At 39.0% G+C, this 23,726-nt stretch overlaps 1 protein-coding gene across 4 annotated transcripts in view; it reads right to left on the reverse strand.

Moving 5' to 3' along the window:
* Nucleotides 1-1,055: 1,055 nt before the first annotated feature.
* LOC125691400 (tubulin polymerization promoting protein) overlaps nucleotides 1,056-23,726 on the reverse strand; it is a 75,806-nt gene continuing 53,135 nt past the window's right edge. For all 4 annotated transcript variants that reach the window (XM_048940742.1, XM_048940743.1, XM_048940739.1 and 1 more), the window contains 2 exons: nucleotides 21,731-21,884; nucleotides 1,056-10,348 (listed from right to left, as the gene is read on the reverse strand). In XM_048940742.1, the coding sequence (XP_048796699.1) occupies nucleotides 10,154-10,348; nucleotides 21,731-21,884 (349 nt within the window). In that variant the 3' untranslated portion in view covers nucleotides 1,056-10,153. The remainder of the gene's footprint in view (nucleotides 10,349-21,730; nucleotides 21,885-23,726) is intronic.

Genomic DNA, 23,726 nt, shown 5'->3' on the forward strand with positions numbered 1-23,726 from the left:
ATTTTGGTACTTATGAGTGCAATTAAGTTTTCACGTTATGATGGTTAATAAAATAAAGATGTACAGATGTAAACTTTTTTTTTTTTTTTTTTTTTTTTAATATATTTTTAATGTAGCAAGTGGCCACCATTTAGGTTGATCTAGATTTGTGTGAATCCATGCAAACTGGCAATATGATTTTACATCTGCAACCAGTACTGTAGCTGCTAACTTACATGTAACTCAGTTGCTGGCAGCACAAGCACCTCTGTGATCTGTGCCAGCTTTTGGCAATTACACATCAATATGCATGTACGTACACAGAACAGAGATGCCTCAGTCAGGAACTGAATTTACTAAGACAGTACAGCTAGATGGGCATGGCTCCACAAGTGTACAGACCAGCAACAAGCCCATTATCCTTCAGTTTTCTTGTACTAGTTTATCCCTTACTACCTAAATAGCTGCCTTTGTTTTATTTCCATTTATTAGGGCTACTCCAAAAGCCTCCTATTTTACTATGTGGGTCCACTAAACCAGATGTGGATGTTTGTGATATGGCAGTAGAAGCTGAACCTTCCTGACGACACTCTGTATATTTTTTTGCCATGCTGCAGATGGTAGCAGAGATGCAGTCCAATAAAAGATGTACGACATGGAAAAGCGTATGAAGCAAAAATGTGAGACTGACTTCCTCCACGCAGAAAAAATTGCCAAATGTTCATGAAAACCAAGCAGTGGATGTTAGCACAGTGAGGCAATGAGTGGTGTGATACAGCAGTGGCAACAGCAACAAGTGGATCGCCTCTGCTAGTGCAAATCTTTACTAGCACAGCAGGCAGGCTCTTGTTCCTCTTTAGCCACAATGCCAATGACTAGCTTTATTACTAAAACTAGGAAAAGAAGTGGTACAAAAAAAACCCAAAAATCTGCTAATAGTCAGAGAACTAGCTGTTCATGAATATATATTTTTAATTTATACATTCATTAGCAATTTGCTTAACATCTACACTGTAAAATAATTGTTGCAACAAAGTTTAACAGCAAGCATAATTTACTTCAAGAAAACCAGAAAATGATGTAGTAACACATTTATTGATCACTTTACCAACTAAAGATACAAATTTAAACAGTCAGTCAACAGCAGTAACATACTTTACGAGAACTCCTGCTTTAAAAAACGGTGTTTACAGTATGGATTTCACTACAACTTCTCAAGCCAAGCTTTTACAGTGCTATTCAAATTGCTGTACTTCAACTTTTTTCCCAAAAACTTTGATAGTAACATTGGAGACAAAATAGATTTTCCTTTGTTAATACTTTCTTAGAATTTAATGAGACAACTCTGGAACGTTTAAAACATCCATAGCATTGTCATTACTATGACACTCACACTGATAAAGTGATACATTTAATACTTCCTAAAATTAATAAACAGTGTAAAAATATATTGCATATATATATATAATTTGTTTCCCTTTCCTGAAAAAAAAAAAAAAAAAAAAAAAAATTAGTACAAACTAGTAGTATATGATCCCCCTTCAAGTTTATTTGTTTTAAAGATCGAGTAGTAGTAATTTTAAATTAACAGAAACAAAGATATGGAAAGAGGGAATCAATGTTGTGATCCCACGAAACTTCTCGTCATGCTTATTAAGCATATTAACCCCGTTACAATGGTGGTTCTATTTTGGCTAATGTCAGAATTCTCGCAGTGACTGCAGTGGTGGTAAGATTTTGCCTAGTGTGCTTTGCACCAGACAGTGCCTGGACCCCTTTACAATATGGTTAAAAGTCTCTGCTTAGGATGTGTTTAGCCATTGCAGGTAAGATCAAGACACGCTTTGCTCAAATTGTTCATGTGCAATAATCACAAAAAGATTTCTCGACGTACAGGGGAGAAAAAAGTAAGCTTGCAAGATTAAATAATCTTGCAAAGTTTTTACCATGTTGAAAATTCCACAGTGAACAAAGTAGGCAGTACAGCTGACAGCTAATATTAGAAATGTCAAATGTTGCAAATACTGCAGGTAGCAGCTTCCTAGGCTCTTTTGTTTTGTCTTGGAGTTTTTTTTAGACCAAGATGAAAAAGAAATCAAAACAAGAGCAAGAAATAGTAAAATTCACTGAAGGCTTTTATCATGCTGGACAGTACTCCATGGAAAACTATGTCACGATCTACCTCAATTATTTAACAATTAGGTTTTAATAAGTGCACCAGGTAAGCAAAGATGAAACTGTTTTGCCTCTTTGCTTTACAGTCAGATCCTAATGGCATGCACATTCAAATTTGTGCAAATAAATTATCAAACCACCTAAACAAAAATAAGAAGAAAAAAAATCGGGATAGCACGGACAGATAAATAATCTAGCAAAGGAATAAAGCATGATGTGGATAGATTAATAAATGGTTAATGACTGAAGAAAACCAACCCCAGAGATTCCAAAAATATAATTCTGTATAAATATGTTCCTCTTGCAATATTTAAATCTGATACATAAAACCGTGCAAAGAATAAACATCAACATATGAGGGGTGCTCTGAAAGTAATGCCTCCTATTTTAGTGCGTGGGCCCACGACATCAGAGGTGGTTGTTGGTGGTATGGCAGTAGAAGCTGCACATTCCCACCAACACTCCATTCCATTTTGCTTCTGTGCAACAGATGCAGCAGAGGGGCAGTCTGACAAAATGGCATCTGGCATGGAAGTGTGGATGAAGCAAAGGTGCGTCACTGAATTCCTCCCTGCAGAAAAGATGGCAACCACTGGCATTCATTGATGCTTGCCGAGCGAACATGGAAATCAAAGAATGGATGTGAGAACAGTGAGGCAGTAGCAGCTGTGTTTCAGTGGATTGCCACTGCTGGCACAGAACTTTACAAGCACTGCATGCAGGCTCTTGTGCATGGCTGGTAAAAATGCATAGCTAATGGTGGTGACTATGCTGAAAAATAAATGCCTCATAGCTGAGAATTTACCAAATAGTGTTACTGAGCTCCTTGTACCTGTTGTAGTGTCCATGGAAACAAATAGGAGGCAGTGCGTTCAGAGTGGCCTACATACTTACCCAACATCAACTATTTCTCTGCTTCACAGAAAGACAAATTCCTTTGCATTAAAAGCATCTTCCCTGATGTAGTAATTTGCCAAAAGTTACATATTCTGAACTCAGCACAAATATAAACACAGACACAACTCTGCTGCATCCTGTAACTTGTTTTTGTTGATGACCTTGTCATTTCATGCACTGCAGTGCTAACAAGTAGTCTGCCAACAGATTTACCTACAGTTTATGGGATAACTGCCCTTACACAAAGCCTTTATAAAGAGCTAGTATGTATTTAGGATAAATGTTACAGATATTCAGCATTTCACTTGCATTAATATTACTCTACTGAACACAGCACAGGCTGCATTATTTCACATTATTTAATTTCTTTGTTTAAAAATAACATTTGATCAAACGCAAGCATGCAGAAAAGCATCCAACATAAACTGGAGCTTAAAGTAATTCATCACTGTGGGTGAATATTACCACATAGATTGCTGCTCTTCCTTTCTTTTTCTTTTCTTTTTTTTTTTTGCATTTATCATCTACAGCATCCAGAGTAAAATGTAAAGAGGATGAAGTGTGAGTACAGTTTTAGGGCTTTATTTTAAATTCACTTGAATGCAACTTTATTCAAGTCTGTGACCTGTCCTGAACAATGTGTAATAAAAAATCTTGAATAAAAACATATGAAGTCAAGTTGAAGTTGCCATTACATGAATTACCTCAGAGCTTTACAAATGCTTTGTGCAAGCGCCATATGCTGTACACTAACTCATAAAAAGAGATGCTTTAAAAATATTTTTGAAAACTAAGTCATTGGATGCTTTACCCACAATGGAATGTGGAAGGTATTTATTATCTTTCCAGGTCACGTTAGCAAGTTGGGCTCTCCAGTGTCAATTTGTAGATATATTAAAAATATAATAATAATCCAAAACGAACAAGCCAAAAAGCCTCCTCTGTACTCTAGCCACTCATCCGTCCCAAAATAATGCAAATGCACGTGTGTGAGTATGATTACAAAGCAAAATTATTGTTACTTCTAAATAATTTTGGACTACCAGTATGTTATTTGTAAATCTGTCAAAAATACTCAGTAAATATGCTTGTTGTGTTTTTGTTTTTTTTTTTCAAATTATTATTTATTTATTATCAAGTTTGCTCTTGCCAAAATCTGCCTACAGTGGGCAATCAATTATTTGGAATGAAACAACTCAATTGAAACATTTTCCAAGAACTATAAACAGTTACATCTTAAACTTGTTTTGAATCCCATCATCTCTACGTGGATTTTGAAGAAATACAGCTCAGGTGATATACTAAAACACACACACACACACACAAAAAATAAACCCCCAAGTACATAACAGTTATTTGTTCCTGAAAATATAAATTGATTAGACAGTAAAGATCTGGAGGATCTACCTGCAATATTCGTTAGCCTCCTGAAGCATCGTAGCTGAGAAATCTTTTGAAACATTATTTTTGAGTTAAACAAGCAAGCATGAATGCAATGAATGGTCTGTCACTAGTTTTAGGACTCTGAAGACTTAAAAGGAACAGCTCAGTCTATCATTTCCAGCTTATATCTAGTTAGCCAAATGGGCACTTGGGTGCACAAAATTAGACTCTCAATGTCCAAATGCTATTTTATGGGCAAAACTCCAAATATAGGAGGTACACACCCATGAATCATGTACCACTCCTGACTAAGAATTTCACACAAGTTTGAAATCTGCCATGTTTCAGGTACTTCATTTTCTAAAGGTTTACGCAAGGCTCGAGTCTACAAACACTGTGAGTCAGAGTCCATCTCCTGCTCCAGTACACCACGATGTACTTATTCAACTGATGACAAAAAACTTTGCACATACATAGTGAGTGTCAACTTACTTCTCAAAGTTGGGTTAAAGAAAAATACAGAGGGCATAATTTTAAGTGATCTCCTCGGAGCACTCAGAGGAACTACTGATTTATCCCTGGCTCTTTCCTACTTCCTAACAAGGGAAGAACTCTTCTTGTCACAACAAGTCTATGTCAGATTTACTGAAGAACACTTTCCTCCAGAAATAGAAAGGGAGTAGTTGTACGTGTTAAAACATAAAAACACTCCTAGATCCCTCCTTTCATGCTATGGAGATAGAATGGTAGCATTTCCAACTGGCCCTGAATAGCTCCAGTTGCAGGATTAGAGCTTGGCCCTTTAAGGTTTAAGGTTTAGGACAGTGCCTACACAGTTTAATTATTTATCTGAATCTAGAAAGTATGTGTGCACACAAACTTGTACAAGTCTCATGTATTACATTACCTACCATCAACTAACAAAGAAAGAACGTAATATCCACACTACAAACAATGTACACAAAGCTGTAGTTATTTTAGTGCACACGCAAGGCTAACAGTCAGTTTAAAGGATATGTACTAGGTGCAACACATTACATTTTACCTATCATGAGAGTAAATGGTTTGTTTCTTGGCCAGTGCTAACAGAGAATTCTTACTCACAGATGACAGGCGCATGCCCCCAGAATACATGCAATTTCTGTAAAGCTAGTTTATATTCCAAACAGCTGATACTTATCACACATGCAGACACAAATAATTGAAGTTTATTTTGTAACTATGACAAGGCTTAAGAAAAAAAAACTTTCTTAACTACAACTTTGAAGGTTTGGGTTTGGAGAAGGATACACAAGGACTCTCTTGATACCTCTCACTTGCAAGCCAAACTCTTAACTAGTCATATACTCTAGTTCTGGGTTATCAATGAATTCCATCTGCTATAAAAATGGTATTAATTGAGCCAACAGAGGGAAAACATGACTGAAATAAATAATACATGAACTTCATGATTCCAAAAAGTTATCAGAGGAAATTTTGATTGAGGTAATATCAGTAAAATACATTAAAAATATCATACTTTAATCAAAAATATCTTTGAAGGATAACCTCTATGTTAATGAAGAACAAGGTGTGACACATCAGTAGTTTGGAAATTACCCTTTCACTTTCCTAAAGTAAGAAAGTGGCCAATGTTCCGCATTTCCTTTGGTCTTCCAAGTACTTTGTTACAATTAATCAGAAATGTTCACACTGGACTGTTGAAACAACATATAACTCAATGTCTGCCTTTCAGTAATAATACTGTGATAGCTTTGATAGCCATATGAAGGACAGTAATTCTTGTTTCTGATTTTCCATACAGGTATGACTGTTGGAAAACTCTCAACAAGTAACTAAAGCACAAAGAATGAGTAGAGGAATTAGCAAACAAGAGCTAATAATAATAATTAAAAAAATTCTTCTGCACATTTTACTTAAGATTTCCCATAATATTACTCTTTTGCCTCAGTCAGGATTTGAATTTGTTGTTCTCAATCTGGTATAGGTAGTCTTATTAAGATTGCGAACTATTATAGTATCTAAGGCTTTAATTTTAAATAAACGGTATAATTTGAGTTTGTTCTTAAATACAGTTATCACGAAAAGCTGCCTGAACTTTTTGATCATGTTTATCTCAAAACAATGTTCAGCAGTACTGAAAGCAAAATTATTAAGAATAGTAGGGTTTTATAGATGACATCACGTACAAGAGCACTGCAGATGGGCTGCTGAAAATGAGACTGGAAAGTCTGAAGGAATGAATTTAGATGCCCAAAAAAAGGAGATGAGTGCAAACCTTATTAAGTACACGTCCTTACTTCAGGCATGTCATTTAGGTAGTCTAGAATAGTGGTGCACAGGATGATGAGCATGCTCTACTGCACCTCTTGACCTCTCCTTTCCCATAATCTCTGAATTACAAGCTGTGCTTGCTGTCCTAACAGTGCAGGGAAGAGTCAATGAACAAATAAAATACACACTTGGCTTCATTTCCAGATAGGCCTGGAACATTAACAAGCATGGCTAACATTCAAGCTATTATTTAGGCTTTTCACTACCCACCAAAATTAGTGAGAAAGTAAGAGCATAAATGGGTGGCTGAAGTTCTAATACACATATATATGATGCATCTATGATTCTATGGTTTTATGCTTTCATTCATAGCCTGCATCTTCTGTATCAAGTGTAGAGAGGAAAATGTTTACCGATTACTACTTTTCCAGCCACAACTTCCTTTCTTCGCTGTCATATCAAATTTCTTTTCATGTATTTGATAGAGATTTAAAGCTATCCATCTGCAGTGAAGAAGAAAAAGTGTGTCCTTCAAAACAGAATACCATATGCTATCTGAAGCACCTTTTCAGGTCCTGATCCAAAACTTAATATATCACTGTATATATTGCACAAATTTGCATCAGGTCCATCCAAAGTGTTTTGCTCTCGCAGGAATTTCATACTGTAATATAAAGTTAAGCTCTAGCAGACTGCTGGCTAGTTCCATCAGCCTCTTCCAAGTATGCAGTTTTGTTCCATTTCAAGTGCCAGCTTGAATCTGTCCCCACTCCCAATTCTTTTGCATGCCTTCTACATCTTACGAGTGTGCCTATTTTGCTCATGCCATGGACTAGCAATTTAAAACCTAGTAAGTCTGTAAAACTTTTCTAACCTGTCATTCCTTCTTCTGCAGTAACATTTTGGTATCTGCATTTGTGTACTTTAGAAAGCCTATCACTTGTGCACCTTAGGTTAGGTATCACCTACTATTCCTGTCATGACAGCTAGCTAGCAACAAACAGCAAGATCAAAAACGTGTTGGAAGAGCTCTGCAATAGACCAGACCTCACCTTTGATTCAAGCAGGGTCCAGATCTTTTCAGCTACCAATAAGTTAAGTCTCTGAGTCAACGGGAAGAACAGGGGCATTGATCGTGCCTGTAACTTAGCTGAGGATTTGTCAAGAGTTACAGACTTAGCCTCTTTACTTACAAAAAAAGCTACAGGCCTATCCCAGGGTGTTCCTGAGGTGCACAGGCATGAATGCTGTATCACAAAGAGGGTTCTCTGCAGTTAGCCAGTCTACTGCCATGCTGGAAAAATTTAATCGTTGCTTGTATAACAATGTGCTATTTTCTTTTTCGGAGTGTGACAGGTAAGCAGTGCAACAAAGGAGTGTGTGCTCCTTCACTCCACTGAAACTTTTCTTCAAGAGCAATAAGTTAGTCAAGACTTCAAAAAGCTTCTCATCCTGAGCATCCTTAGATGCGTCAAAAATCTTCCCAGATAAGCAGAGTCAATCATGGGAAGAAGATATTCAAATCCTTACAATAGCATGTGCTGAGTCTTCGGCAAACTTCCTTCCCTCCTCAAAACAAAAACCAAAACAAATTATAAACAAACAAAAAATCTTCAAGTTCATGAGGAAGTCCTTGTATTTGCACATTGCTGTTTGCGTTCAGGCTGAAGCATGGGTTCAAAGGGTCATTGGAGGCTGAATTACAAGACAGGCCAAATGTCAGAAAAACAAAACATGAACAGTTAGGGACTGAAAACCAGTGCGCTTTCTGTATATAGGCCAAATACAGATTGTGACCTGCAAGAAATATGATGACACAGATCAGAGTATACAGCTTATAACTCTGAAAGGCATGCTGATCAGAGTAGGAGAAAAACTGTAAACTTATCAGCCTTTATCCACAGTCAAAACATTAAAATCAGTGCATCTGTTTGAAAACAAGCAAAGCAAAACTACTAGAAGGTGTTTTTAAATACTCCAAAATATATCTTTTATAATTTTACAGGCAGAGCAATACGTCAGAGTACTTGTTCAGCTCTCACAGAAAATTGAACTGGCCTTTTCTCTCTTGTTTAACCAGTAACATGTATGCACACATATACAAAGACAAAAAAAAAAAAAAAAAAAAAAAAAAAAGAAAAAGGAGAAGAAGAAGAAGAGTGATTTTTATTCCTGTTAACTCGTTTTGGCAATCTGAGCCAGAGGCAGGTCACACCCAGCTGCCTGTACCTTAAATGTATGCAATTGTTTTTTCCATAGAAATATAAAGCTATTCCCATCAATAAAATCACTCCCAAGTAAGGCAGCACAGAGAAACAAATCCTTCGGCTTCAGACAAAACTAACAGAACACGTAGCCTGGGTATAACGGTATATTTTTCTGTGTGATTAATTACAATTCATTATAATTAATTATGTGGATATTAATATTATATATTTCCTTAATACAAAAGGCCATAAACTTCCATTGCATGTGTTAGAGCTTAAAGGGGATATATGCCAATGCATGTGCACAACATTCACTTAATAGCAATCTGATTGGCAGTGTTTAGTCATATTCAAGGTTTTAAAGCATAATTAGTTCAAATTTGAGAACAGACTACAAAAAGACCTAGAAGACTTTCATAGCAAGATCTTGTTCCTCACCCACCACGTTAGTACATTAGCTCCATCTAAATCCAGCCAGTCAGAAACGCACTACAGTAAACACAATAACAATGCAGAAAGAACAGACACGAGGACAGTAAGGGTTCATATTTGCCACCTCCTTCTGCTGACATAAATACATCAGAACCTGTATTGTCACAAAAATATGTTTTTCCTTTTTTTTTTCTTTTCAGTTTTCATAAATGATGTATGAAATTTACAGATTAGCGCCTTATATAATACAACAACTTACTCCACAATAATACACTGTTGAATCTTTTAAGGAAAGTGCCAGATCCCATAAAAGACATTTTTTTAAAAGCCCCAGAACAGTAGTGAAATCAAACTGCCTAAGTAATGGCATACTTTTCAGAAATGCTGCTATGAAAGAACCTTTTTTCAGAGGGTTCTCTTCTACAACCTCAGAGCAACTGGATATTTAGGAATGTTTGAATTTTTTTTTTTATTTATTTTTTATTTTTTGCTCGGATTGACAAAGTGTGGCATAACAGCTCTTGACATTGCTTTTTTCTTTTCGTCTAAAGAGCTCAACAAAATGATGTCCTTTTTGTACTGGTACGTTTTCTTTTGCCAATATACACATAAGGAATGTAATGAAGTGGTGCTATGCTGCAAGTTGCTCAGCAGATGTTAAAATCAGTTCCAGTTTCTGAAAAAAACTTCTTGAACACATAGTCTTAGCATTCACAATAACTGAAACACGTGGGACTCATCTATGTCATTCTTAAAAATATATTCTCTCTTTCCCTTTCTCCCCCTGTATTTTAAACCTTCAAGCCTTACTTGCTTCCTTGTACTTTATGATCATATGTGCCTGCATGCTTATAGCCAGATACATATCCTGAAGTATCAACCAGATCTTCTCGGCCAGCTTTGCCTTTTCCTTTCCCACTGGGATCAAACCTCTCTTTGTGAGAACCCGTGAATTTTGATGTATCTGTAAGGCGTGACACAGTTGGAGAAGAAATCGCTTTCTATGAGAAGAAAAAGACAAGAAAATACACATCAGAAATCAAGTACTCTCAAAACAGATACTGTTCACAGTAACGAGGCTACCAATGGAGAGTATGTAAATTTCTACACATTTCTAGCAAAACTAAGCAAAAATATTTATTGGCAATATATTTAACTACAATAAGCATACAGCCAAGAACAAAACAGCGCAAGGAAAATTTTGGTGGAGACTTCCAACATGAGACACTTCCAATTAGTAACGAAGTTTCAAGTACCGAAGACATGAACACGCCATAGGGAGCTGCCATGTTTAAAACCTGTTCACTCAACATCCAAGCACAAAGGCCCAGCTCCAGCAATTTAGAATGTTTTAGTTTCAGCAAAACAATGTAACTAGAATTCCTTATTTCAAGAGACTGAAATTTATTCTAAGCTGTAGGGGTTAAGAGAGAAGTAACAAATAAGGAGGACTGAATGTCAGACTTTCTCCCATGTTGTTTTGAGTAATACAAGAATACTTAAAATAAAAGTTTTGCTGTTGCTGAGACAAAGACAACATGAGTGCACAAATAAGGTATTTCACAGAACAGTATGGGAGCACACCACGTGCGTGCTTGAATTGGGAACGGTCACTTTGATCTTTAATTTACATTTTAAAATCAGAAGAGAAAGCATACTAAAAGAAAAGGGAAAAAAAGATTTTTTATTCCAGTGAAAATGGTGCTAAGATGAAGAAAGTAACACAATTTCGGTATCCTTGTTTGTGTTACCATATGTTAGGATGCATTTTATAGATAAAAGTGACACTGGCTTCCTTGAAGTGAAGTAAATGTGCTGGAAAACACCCTTCATCAAAAGCTTTGCTCCCCACCACCCCCATCTTCAGCATAAATAAGTGTTCATTAAAACCTAAAGGCTCTCAAAGTAACACATAATTCTTCCACAGAGTAACGTAGCTTGAATGTCTTGAAAAGCTAAACATAAAAACATCAGAGACTTGGAAAACACACACCAAGAGAACAGAATACGTAGTTTAGCCTAGAACGAAAGCTGCAACTGAGTCTTGTTCACCACAAAAGCCACATATCCTCCACACCACTGAAATAAAAGCTGTTTTGAGGGAATTTGTCTGCCCACATGCATTACTTACTGAGAATCTCATACTATAAACTCCTGCTTTTCTCCCTCCTAACATGTACAATACTGCTGTGCTCTGCAGCGTTGCTTTTACATTATGTCTTAAGGGGACAGGTAACGCAGAGGAGGAGTTCTGTCACTGAAAGAAAATGACTTCTGCAGCATATTTTTCTTAAAAAGCACTGCTCAATGACCTTTGGGAACTTCTGCTCGGTAGTCTGAGTGCACTATTTGCAGCTGTAGCCATTTTTCTGTATTGAAAACAGAGAATAAGACTACGCCTATGAAGAAGTATTGCAAGAAAACATACAGCTTTCTCACACATATTGGCCTGCTAGCAACTTATAACCAGAAAACCCATATTCACAGCTGAGCTAAGTAGGAAAAAAATTATGTTGTGATCAGTAACTGTGTTAAGCAGCTCAGCCAGGTAAAATGAAAATGCAATAGAATGTATAAGCTGAGACAACATGAGTAGCAAGATAAAAACTCCCGGCCCGGTGCCCAACAAAGAATTTGCTCTACTTTCCTCAAAGTATTAGTAAATTGAACATGCAGGATAATCTGCCCACTGGAGATTATTAGAAAAAAAAAAACAAAAAACAAAAAAACAACAAATGAACACACTTCTGTAAGATTGTCTCCTTCATAATGCTGTTTCGTAGACTAGCTCTGAGACATGAAAACGTTCTGTTATAATTTGTTCTTCACCTGCAAGTCAAGCACTTTCTCAATGTTCAGCAATACAGTCAATTATAGAAAGGCGACAAAACAGCTCTATGCTTTAGCACCCCTATGACAAATCTTAAAAGAAAAAAAATCATGCTGGGACAATGGTTCTGACCTTTGTATTCATATGTATTCACTGACATTTTAAAATACTGACACGTGCACGTGTGAGAAGAAAAAAAAATGTCAGAACTCTAAATAAAAGGTTCACTGACACCACGGAAGAAAAAGAAACTGTTTTTGTCCAGAAAAAAAAGAGAAAGGTTAAAACCTAAAGCCCCAGAAAAAGCAAAATCACAAATCCAGAGCAACAGCAAGTGATGCCACATCATGTGCTCTTTCAGCCCAAGATGGATCAGAAGGCTTCCTATATCAGAGGAGTTACAATGCATTAAACAAGCATAAGAGCAATTGCTGTGAAGTATGAAGACTTTCTCCAAGTTGCTTTTGAATGAGTAATTCCTGAAGTCTTTCCTAAATTAAATGTGAAAATCAGAGATAATAAACTGCCATAATAAAGCTATGCTATTCACCTTGCTTCTCCCTTCTGTTCTCCTTTTGTGTTCCTGATGACGAATGCTTATACTAAAAGCAAAACATTCCTTCTCCTTTGGGTCACAAAAACATTAAACAGAAGGGCAGGGCTCAACTAAGCATCCTGCTTTTTTATTTTCAAAATCGACTTTGCCTCTGTAAATATGGAGTAGAACACACACAGTATAAAATGTTTCTCTTTTTACTATCATTTTTATCATGAATGGCCTTTATGAACTCAGTGTGCACACCTTCCATTTGTTTGCAGGAACAAAAGCATGACCAGCAGGTTGAGGGAGGTGACTGCACCTCTACTCTTCTCTCATGAGACCCCACCTGGAGTACTGCATCCAGTTCTGGGGCTCCCAACACAAGAGGGCATCCAGCACTTGAGGTAGATCTAAACAAGGGCCATGAAGATCATTGGAGGGCTGGAGCTGCTCCCCTATAGGGACAGGGTGAGAGAATTGGTGGTCCTGAGCCTGGACAAGAGAAGGCTCCAGGGGGACCTTACAACAACCCTCCAGTATCTGAAGGGGGCACAGAGGAAAGCTGGAAAGGAACTTTCTGTAAGGCCATGTTGCATAGGGGGAAATGGCTTTAAACTGGATGAGGGTATATTTAGACTAGATATATGGGAGAAACTCTTTACTGCGAAGGTACTGAGACACTGGGACAGGTTGCCCAGAGATCCTGTGGATGTCCCCACTCTGAAGGTGCTCAAGGTCATCCTGGATGGAGTTTTGAGCAACCTGGTCTAGTGGCAGGTGTCCTCTGCCTATAGCAGGGGGGTTGGAGCTAGATGATCTTAATGGTCCTTTCCAACCCAAACCTATGATTCCATGATTCTGTGATAAAATCAACCAGCACCTCCAAAAACTCTACAGAGACTAAGCTGGCAACCAAAGGGGGAAAAAATGTAAAACCTATTTTCATTACTAATTCCAGTTGGGTATTGCAAGACAAAGAAAATAAAGGGAGTGAGGGAAATAGGGGAAGAGAAGCTGACCATTGTCAGTGGGAGAAATACAAAAAATACTGTGACCAGCACAAAGAGCTGAATGAGGACAATTTCCACCTGAGCACCTTCTTTTCCACTGGGATTCACAGACAAATGATTCTGTCTCATCACATAGCAATTCTACTCCTGATCACCAACTGCTGGAACTACTTACTATCTACAGTAAGTTACATAATCTAGCTATACTTTTCTAGAGGCAGTAAACTACTTGGAGCAACTTCTCTTTTTCCATTTTGTGAGCTGACAAAAGCCTTCATTTTTCTTCTGCTCTGTCTGCACATGGAGTTCACCACAAAGTAGGCATACCACAAAAGATACACGTGTACATAAACATCTCACTTCTTCTTTTTAAAACTCTCATTACGAAAAAATGTTTTATTTTGCACAACAAACTTAAGTATAATGAATGTGTAAACTGTTGGAACATCAAGCAAACCTGCCAGCATACCTCCCAAAATATCAACACTTTTGTTCTCCAAGACCGACCATTCTTCCATTCACTCACATAACTGTTTTCATTAACACAAGCCTGCAGTGCAACCTGTATTTTTACAGGTATTTTCCTGGAAAGCTGCTTTTTAACTGTATCTCCAAATTGGTGGAAGCATCCCAGATGAGTCAGGAATGGCATGCATAACCGTTCCCCATCCCTTTCAACTGAGTCTCCCCTCACACTACAGTCACACTGAGAAGATAACAGGCCATTGTCTCAGCAGAAGCTATAGAAAGTAAAAAGGAATTGTCTTTACACTAATTGATTCAGTGGTTTAAAATGATTGCATAGCTTTTGTTAGCAATTCACTACTCTTTCCCACCTTGCAGAGAAGGGCTGATAAAACAGCGAGGAACTTGGAGTCTGTGCCATACAGGGAAGAGCTCAAGGAAGAGGGCTTGTTCAGCTGTAGTGGGTGGGAAGGAAGGAATAACCCTTCTGCTGTTTTCAACAGTGGAGTTACAGAATAAACAGTTTAAAAGTGCACAGTGGGACCAGTTTAAAAATACACAGTAGGAAAAAAGAAAAATATCTTTTTAAAAAAGGGAAAAGAATAGATAACTGTCGTAATTTCGAACATGGGAAATTATAACTAGATGGGAATTTTTTCCACGTGGAAAAAAATTCTTCACCACTAGTGAAGGCTAAGCCTAGAAACACCTTGCACAGAGAGGTTCAGGGATTCTATGTCACTGGACGTTTTTGCAGCTTAAAATCATAAAACACAAAATGACCTAGGTTAGAAGAAAACTGCATTTGAGACTGGATGCAATGGAAGCCCTTACTAACAGCAAAGCTCAAAAGAAAGTTTCTGAGAGCTTGCTCAGAAACTACTACAGTTCAGTCACTGTATTATTTATTTGCTGGTAACATCCAGACACTTTGTAAAGAATGACAACCAAGAAAAAAAACTTTTCAAAGGGAAGGTGGTTTTTTGCTGTCGTTTTTTGTTGTTTTATTTTTTTTCCAATGTTTTTCCAATTTTCTTTTCCTTCCCTGTTTTCATGAACACATCAAACTTGAAAGAAAAAGCTAGATTTCATGGATGCTTCTTCCTCTCAGCACGCAAAAAGAACGCGATAACTAACTCATCACCGGACGTCCCTTGCATGTGGTACCGCTTCCAGGAACAATTTCAGATCATTAAGTCCAACAGTACTCTGACCTAACACCATCAATGGAAGGCGGCGTAATGCCTAGTTAAAAGGGGTAGATCATGTGTTGCACATTCAGTATTTAAAAATGACCCTTTCTTCTCCTCCCCAGTAGTACTAGCTCTAGACTCCAGCTCTCAAGCATTTCAAGACCTACATACTTTGTACCATGGTGTTGCTACAGTTTTCTTTAGCAACGGCTTTTCAGATGTTCAGATTAGATGTAAGCGCAATAAAGAAATCAACTGATAATAACAATAAATCTATAATCACATGCAGCTCACTGACAGTGATGACCACTTTCAGAAACTCTACTTAACAGTTCAGTAGTAGCAGGCACACGCTTTCCCTTCTCTAAATATAAAAGTTACTCATGTCTAACTATAGAACAGTTAATGCTTTAGACAAAAAGAGACCTCAGGGGAGAAAAAAAAAAAGTTGAAAGGCAAGCTATCTGCTCAGATAGCCTGTTCCATGCCCACAGGCTAATCATTATCAGATTTCTTACAATGCGGTCCAGGATCTTGATTTATTTAGATTCATCAATTCACAGAAAGATTTAGGTTGGAAGGAACACTTGCATACATATGAGCTTGTATCCAGTGCAAACTCTCACTCGCAGCAAGGCTTTAATGAGCTTGCTCAGAAACTTATCCAGTCAAGCTCTGAACACCTTCAAGGATGCAGATTCCACAAGCTCTCCATGAAACTTACTTCAGTATTTGGCCATGTCTGGGGTAAAAACAACCACCACATCTAACTTTAAGAAGATCAAGTCAGAATGTACACCCTCCAGTCATGTGGCTAGAGACAGAAATATCAGCTCCCCTTAGCCTTCTCCAAGCCGAACATGCCAAGTTCTCTCCACTTCTCCTCGTGCATTACAGGCTCCAGCCCGAGCATCGTGGTGGCTCTGCACTGGGCTTGTTCCAATGTATCAATCTCTTTCTTGCACCAGGGAGTCCCAGACTGGATGCATCACTTGAGATACAGTCTCACAGCTGCCAAATAAAAGGGCAGCATCATTTCAATGGATCAGCTGCCTCTTGCTCAGGCAGCCTGGATGGGAAAGACCCTTTCTTGCTGCACAAGTTCACTTGATACAAGGACTGTTGCTAACTCCTGCTCAACATCATGGCCACAAGATCCTCTCCTGAAAAGCTGCTTCAAGACCTGTGGACCCCTGGGCTACTGTCTTACATAGGATTAATTCATTGCAGGCCAAGGAAATTGCTTTTACTTATGCTGAACTTCATGAGGCTTACCATCAGCCTGTTTCTACAGCCTGCCAAGGTTCCACTGAATGGAGTCACTGACCCCTAGCATATTAACCACTCCTCCCAATTTGGAGTCTTTCACAAACTTGCCAAGAGAACACTCTGTCCCATCCATCTGCCTGGAGAGACACCACAAGCTGCTGCTGGCTGACAGCTGGACTTGGCACTACTGACTGCATCTCCAAGCCCAACAGACCACCTATTTCCCTGCTCATTTTAGGGCCACTTTATCTAGTCCGTACCTCCCCAGTTTGGTGATAACGAGCTGGCTCTGAGGTCTTACTGACATCAAAGTATACTATACTCCCTGTCCACAGCATTTATTAGATCTGCCACTTCTTTGCCCTTAGAAAGAACGGCCTTGCTGCACCAGCTGCTCCAAACCCTTTCCTTGCCCTTTGCATGTTTAGAAAGTGCTTTTGAGATAACTTGCTTCATAGCCTCCACAGGGACTGAAGTTATGGTGACTGGCCTGTAGGTACTTGGATACAGTCACCTACTAGCCCTCTCTAAGGATGTATGTGATATTTGCCTTTTCCCAGTTACCATGAACCTCTCCAGTTGCCATGGCCTTTAGAAGACAGCGGACAGCAGCTCTGCAATGACACTGGCCACCTCCTCCAGCACCCTTGTATGTAACCCATCTTGTCTGACAGACTTTTAAGGTCTAATTGCTGAACCGATTCCTAATTCCATCTTCTTCTACTGTGGTTACTATTTCAAGCCAGGGACCCATGAACCCCAAAGGTTAGGCCCTACCAGTCAAAACTGAGGCAAAAAAAAAGCGTTGAGCATCTCCATCTTTTCCATGTCCCTTGTCACTAGATCCCCATCCCCACCAATCAACACATGCTCTTACTTTTGCTAATGACACACTTAACAGAAAGTTCTTATTTGCTCTTCAGCGCTCTTTGCAGCCTCAGCTCCAGCTGAACTTTGCCCTACTTCATCATGTTCCCAATACATAATCCATATACATAATACAATACCATATAGCCTCTCCCTCCTTCCACCTTCTGTATACTTCCTTTCTTTGTGTGAGCTCAGTCATAACCTCCACATTCATTCTTAAATAAGTGGTTGGAGAGTTGCAGCCAGAGTGTTTTTCAACAAATCTATGTTCAGGTGGAGGCAAGTGCCAAGTCATGTCCCACAGGGGTCCATCTTGGGAGCGGGAGTTTTCAACATCTTTATCAAAAACACAGGTAGTAGAATCGAGCAGTATGCCCTCACTAGGCTTGCTGATGACACCAAGATAAGTTATGCAGTTGACACAACAGAAGGAAGGGATGCGATCCAATGGGAGCTGAACAAGCTTAAAAAGTGGTCCCACGTGAAAACTGAATGAGGTTCAACAAGGTCAAGTGAAAGGTGCTGCACCTGAGCTGGGGCAATCCCAGACGCGTTCAGGAAAAGTCACTGGGAGCAGCCCCACAGAGAAGGGCTTGGAATTCCTGTTGAACATATGCCAGCAGTGTGCGGTCACAGGCCAGAAGGCTCACTGTATCCTGGACCGCAGCAAAATAGGAGGGCTAACAGGACAAGGGAGGAAATTGTCCTCCCCCTACTCTGCCCTTTGAAAGTCCATCTGGAATACCACACACATTGCTGGGGCCTCCAGCACAAGATGTGGAGCTGCTGGAGTGGGACCAGAGAAGGACCACAAAGATGACCAGAGCAGTGGAGCTCCAGTGAACAAAGGCTGAGGCAGCTGGACTTGTTCAGCCTGAGGAAAAGACAACTCTAGGGAAGATCTTATTGCAGCCTTCTAATACTTAGAGGGAGCTCATAAAAAGGAGGGAGACCGATTTTTTAGATGGTCTTACAGTAATAGGACAAGAGCAAATGGTTTTAAACTAAAAGAGGGGACACTTAAACTAGATACTGGGAGGAAGTTCTCTTCTCAGAGACCAGTAAGGCACTGGAACACACTGCTCAGCAAAGCTGTAAATGCCAATCCCCTGACATGTTCAAAGTCAGGTTCATCTGCTCCCCAGGCAATATGATCAAGCGGGTAGTAACTGTCCAATGCAAGAGGCTTTGGAATTAGATGATCTTTGAGATCCCTTCCCACCTAAGACATTCTATAATTCTGTGTTATTAACTAATTCTTCTTTCTGGTTGTGCACTGCATATTCAACTGAGCATCTCCACAAATGGTTGATCACTGTCTCAATTTTTTTTTTTTTTTTTTTTTTTTTTTCCATTTTAGAATAAGTCTTTTAGATTGCCTACTCCCAGATATTTTGGCATGGCTGACAACTTTGAATGCCAAGGCATAGGCTTGTGAGGGTTTCTGCAGCTGCCTAAAGAAAGTTTTGTCTTTCTCCTCTGCTTTTGAGTAGGTCTGTAGTTCACACCTACTACAACATCACCTGTGTTGGTCTGTTCTCTTCACACACAAGCACTCTACTCATTTGTCATCTGACCTAAGCCAGATCCCCATGCAGTCAGGCTACGGCTTCATATTGAGCACAAGTCCTCTTCCCCTTTTTCCCAACCATCTTTTCTGAAGATCCTCCATTCATCCTTCATAACACTCTAGTCAGAAGAGCTTCCACTATGCTTCCAGAACTCCAATGACATCACAGTTCTGCAACTGCGGGAACTTATAATTTGTCCTGCTTCCTCTCCATGCTAGGTGCTTTCTTGCACAGGTATCTGAGACATATCACAAGTTCTGCTTCATTTACAGAACAGTGAGACCATCCTCTGTCAAGTTTATTACTCAGGCACACCTGTTCTGACTCTTACGGCTTTGCTTCTTCAGGTTATGGTAACTCTACAGTTTAACATTCTCCTCAGTAGACGCATCTCCGCTGCCTGCAAGTAGCTATTAGTCTTTTCACCTTTTTGCAAGCACTAAATTCAGGATCAGCTGACACTGACAGGTATTGTTCACCCTCACCACTGTTCAGGGCATCATAACTACTCCGAAACTGGAAATCTGGAGGTGCAGCAAATCCACATGATTCTAAGAAGTCACAAGCCTTTGCCATCTTTACAGTCTCTCTCCATTTGCCTCAGTTTCCAAATGGAGACCAGAGGTGAGCGGTGTTCTTCAGCGATTAGTGCTGGAACCAGTGCTATTTAATATCTTTATGGGCAACATGGGGATAGGGATCATGTACACCCTCAGCAAGTTTGCTGAGCACATCAAGCTGAGCGGTGCAGTTGACTTCTTAGAGGGAAGGGATGCCATCCAGAAGCACCTGAACAGACTGGAGAGGTGTGACCATGCCAACCTCATGAAATTCAACAAGAACGAGTGCAAGGTCTTGCACCTGAGTTAGAGCAATCCCAACCACAAATATGCACTGGGTGGAGAATGACTTGAGAGCAGCTCTGAGGAGAAAGATTTGGGGGTGTTAGTTGATGAAAGATTCTACATGAGCCAGCAATGTGCATATGCAGCCCAGAAGGCTAACTGTATCCTCAGTTGCACCAAAAGAAGTGTAACCAACAGGTTAAGGGAGGTGATTCTGTCCCTCTACTCTCCTCTCTGGAGTAGTGTCCAGTTCTGAGGTCCACAAGACATCAGGCTTTTGGAGTGAGTCTAGAGGAGGGCTACAAATATGATCAGAGGGCTGGTGCTGCTCCCCTACAGGGACAGGGTGAGAGAATTGGTGGTCTTAAGCCTGGACAAGAGAAGGCTCCAGGGGGACCTTACTAACAACCTTTTAGTACCTGAAGGGGGCTACAGGAGAGCCAGTGAGAAACCTTCTATAAGGGCACGTTGCAACAGGACAAGGAGAAATGGCTTTAAACTGGATGAGGGTATATATAGACTGGATATTAAGAAGAAGCTCTTTACTGTGAGTGGTGAGACAGTGGGACAGGTTGCCCAGTGATCCTGTGGATGCCCCCTTCCTGAAGGTGTTCAAGGTCATCCTGGGTGGAGCTTTGAGCAATCCAGTCTTGTGGGAGACGTCCCTGCCTGTAGCAGGGGAGGTTGGAACTAGATGATCTTAAAGGTCTCTTCCAGCCTAAACCATTCTATGACTTCAGTACCCAAGTGCTGAAATGCAGAAAACGAAGGAGTCAGAAGTGCATATTCATTTAGGCCTCACCATTCAGAGGAAATAAATATGCACAATTCAGAGGAGAACCCCTTGAAAGAAAAACAAGTTATTCTGATGAATTAAAACTACCCAAGGAGAAAAAGAAGGTCCATCATTAAGTATCAAAACTACCCCTTATTTCAAATGGAGCACAAGAGCAATAGGATGAAGTCCTGTAGAAACCTAACAAACTATACAACTCAAAAGGGATTTCTCCACTTGACATTTTCACTGCTCATTTGTGCAAAATCAGTTTCAGGAAAGATTATTTGCTGACTAAACTCAGGGAGACAACTAACTTTGAGCAGCTGAACTAGACTGAAAGGACTATTCAAGACCATAGTGAACAATCCAATATCTACTGAATCAAGTACAAAGTAAAAGCTTGTCCAACCTGAACATTTAGAAGGATAACCAAACCTACGTACATCAGGTTTAAAGGTTATTTTATTAATGTTAGTAGACTTATCAAAGTTTACATGCCAAAAAGAAAAAGACAACAAAACAAACAGAGAGCAAAGAAACCAAAGACTAGACCAAATGATAATTATTTCTGGATTTCTGGTTTTCTGGGATTAACATGGTTGACTTTAAGGTCGTTTTTGTTTTGTTTTTACTTAATTTTTCTTGGTATTTCACCATCAACTACCATCAATGTAGAACTGTTTAACAAGGTTCTGAATTTACTTTTTTATTTGGATACAGCACTCTTCATAAACATTTGTGTTTCAACCAGAGTAGAGCTCTCCTTGATTTTTTCTGATCACCACGTGGTACTGCAACTCCCGGCAGAAGCAATGACAGTGCCATACACACCACAGCGCAATAATCACACACTGCATAATCTTTGTTTTCACTCTGCTCAGTACAGCTGTTGCCCCCAGGCTCAGAGACACATTGACTTGGATTTGGATTGCAGAGGGAAGCAGGTGAGTATAAAGCTAGGATAGAACAAAAGACAGCTAAAATAATCCATCCATTAGAACAGTAACATACCGTTACTCCAGATATAATTGGTGCTTTTCCTTCAATTAGTTTATATATTTCTTGAATTGCTTCCTCATCACTTTTTTCTTTAAATCGCTTCTTGGAGAGTTCCTGAAGAGCTTCTTTAAATTGTTCAAAACTAATAGTTCTAGAAGACTTTCCCCTGCCAAAACATACAGAAATTTAAAGAAATTATAAGAGAACACAACAAACAGCCCAAGAATAGCAGAATATTCTTAGTTTACCACAGGGAATGAGAGAAAACCTAGCAGAAAAGAAAGAGCCATTTGCACCATTTCTCAGCTCACTAAAACATCACTTTCTTTTTTATAAACATCAGTAGGATAACACTGAAATAATCCCACAGGTGTCGGTTCAGAAATAAAGAGGAACTAGAGGAAAGACCAGCAAGCTATCAGAACGTCTGTAGCTTAAAGCAAGACACTGATTGTCTGTAGATCTGTATCCATTCCATATCCATATCCAAATCCAAAAAAAGAACAGAAGCATCTTTGATGAGTTTTGTTTTTGTTTTTTTAATTCCTTAGCTGTCAAGATGGGACCAGCTCTTTTCAGTGGTGCCCAGCAACAGGACAAGGGGCAATGGGCACAAACTAGAACACATGATGCTCCATCTGAACACAAGGTATTAATATAATACCTTTAATTATATAAACTTCTTTATGTTGAGGGTGATAAACCACTGGAACAAACTCCCCAGACAGGTTGTGATGCTTCCCCTGGAGAGGCTCAGAACTTGCCTGGATGCTTTCCTATGCAGCCTACTGTAGGGAATCTGCTTTAGCAGGGAGGTTGGACTAGATGATCTCTTCTAACCCCTATGATTCTGTGATTCTTTGAATAACAGTTCATGTCACTTTATTCACAGGTTCAACATGTTCACAATTAAATTTAAAATAGCAATTGGTGTTACCCATGCTAGTGTACCATTAGAAAGCTTAAAAATCCTCTTTTATCAGAGACAAATTTTGTAGTGATTAATTTACATACAGTCCTTGTTTGCCTTCTTACCATCACCTTCATAAAACATTCACATTCATGGAAAAAAATACAACAGTCTTACAAAGCCCCCAGAAATTCAGAGCTGAAGATTTCCTGTTGTATTCACCAATAGGAAGCCCATATTCCCACACTAGTAAGTATTTGTTTAGGTTTAGTTCCAAAGGAAAGGATTTTGCTAAAAGAACTTCTCCTATTTAGTAAATTACAGACTCCCTGATCTTCAAGTGAATTTACACTTTAAAATTTATGCATTAGTTTCAAGCTAAAATTCAGCAGGTCAAATAGAAAAATTTCCAAAAAGATGTTTTGACTGACACTAAAAATGGTACTAATTAAGGCTACAGCAGAGTAATAGATGATTTTTTGATTGCTTATGAAATAAGGAAACCCTTGAAGTCAAATCCATGTTGCTGGGAAGCATGCTACTACATCAGATTTGTTTGCAGCCTAAGCATTTATTTTATGTCAATTTGGACAGCATCTCTACCAAATAAGCAAAAAAATAAAAAAGCCCAGACAATCCTTTTAGCAGTGACAGCTGTTTATCAAGAAGTAAACGATGGATGCAAGCATAGAGAAAGCATGCACTGGCAACAGAGAAATCAAGCTTGAAAAACTACAAATTTAATTTAAATTCAACTGTCACAAACAGTCACAGCCCAGAGTGAGTCAGATGTTTTTTCTTTCTTTTCTAATTTCATTTCAGACATACTCAGGGGTCAAATCACATTCAAACACGATATTGACTCCACTAACAAAAGGGAAAAGGAAGATTTCACAGTTTAAGATGCCAACAGTTCGGAAATAAATCCTATGTCAATTAACACAAAGTGAAGCCTCGTCTTTTTCTTTTTTTTTTAATAAAAAAGAAAAATTATTTATTTACAACAAAATGCCAGCCTTCGCACAACCCTTTATATAACAGTTCACTGCTGGTGGAGCTGTGTTGGAGATGAAAGACACATGTAGCAAACCCCTACTA

Source organism: Lagopus muta, chromosome 3 (assembly GCF_023343835.1).
Source record: "Lagopus muta isolate bLagMut1 chromosome 3, bLagMut1 primary, whole genome shotgun sequence".
Lineage (NCBI taxonomy): Eukaryota > Metazoa > Chordata > Aves > Galliformes > Phasianidae > Lagopus > Lagopus muta.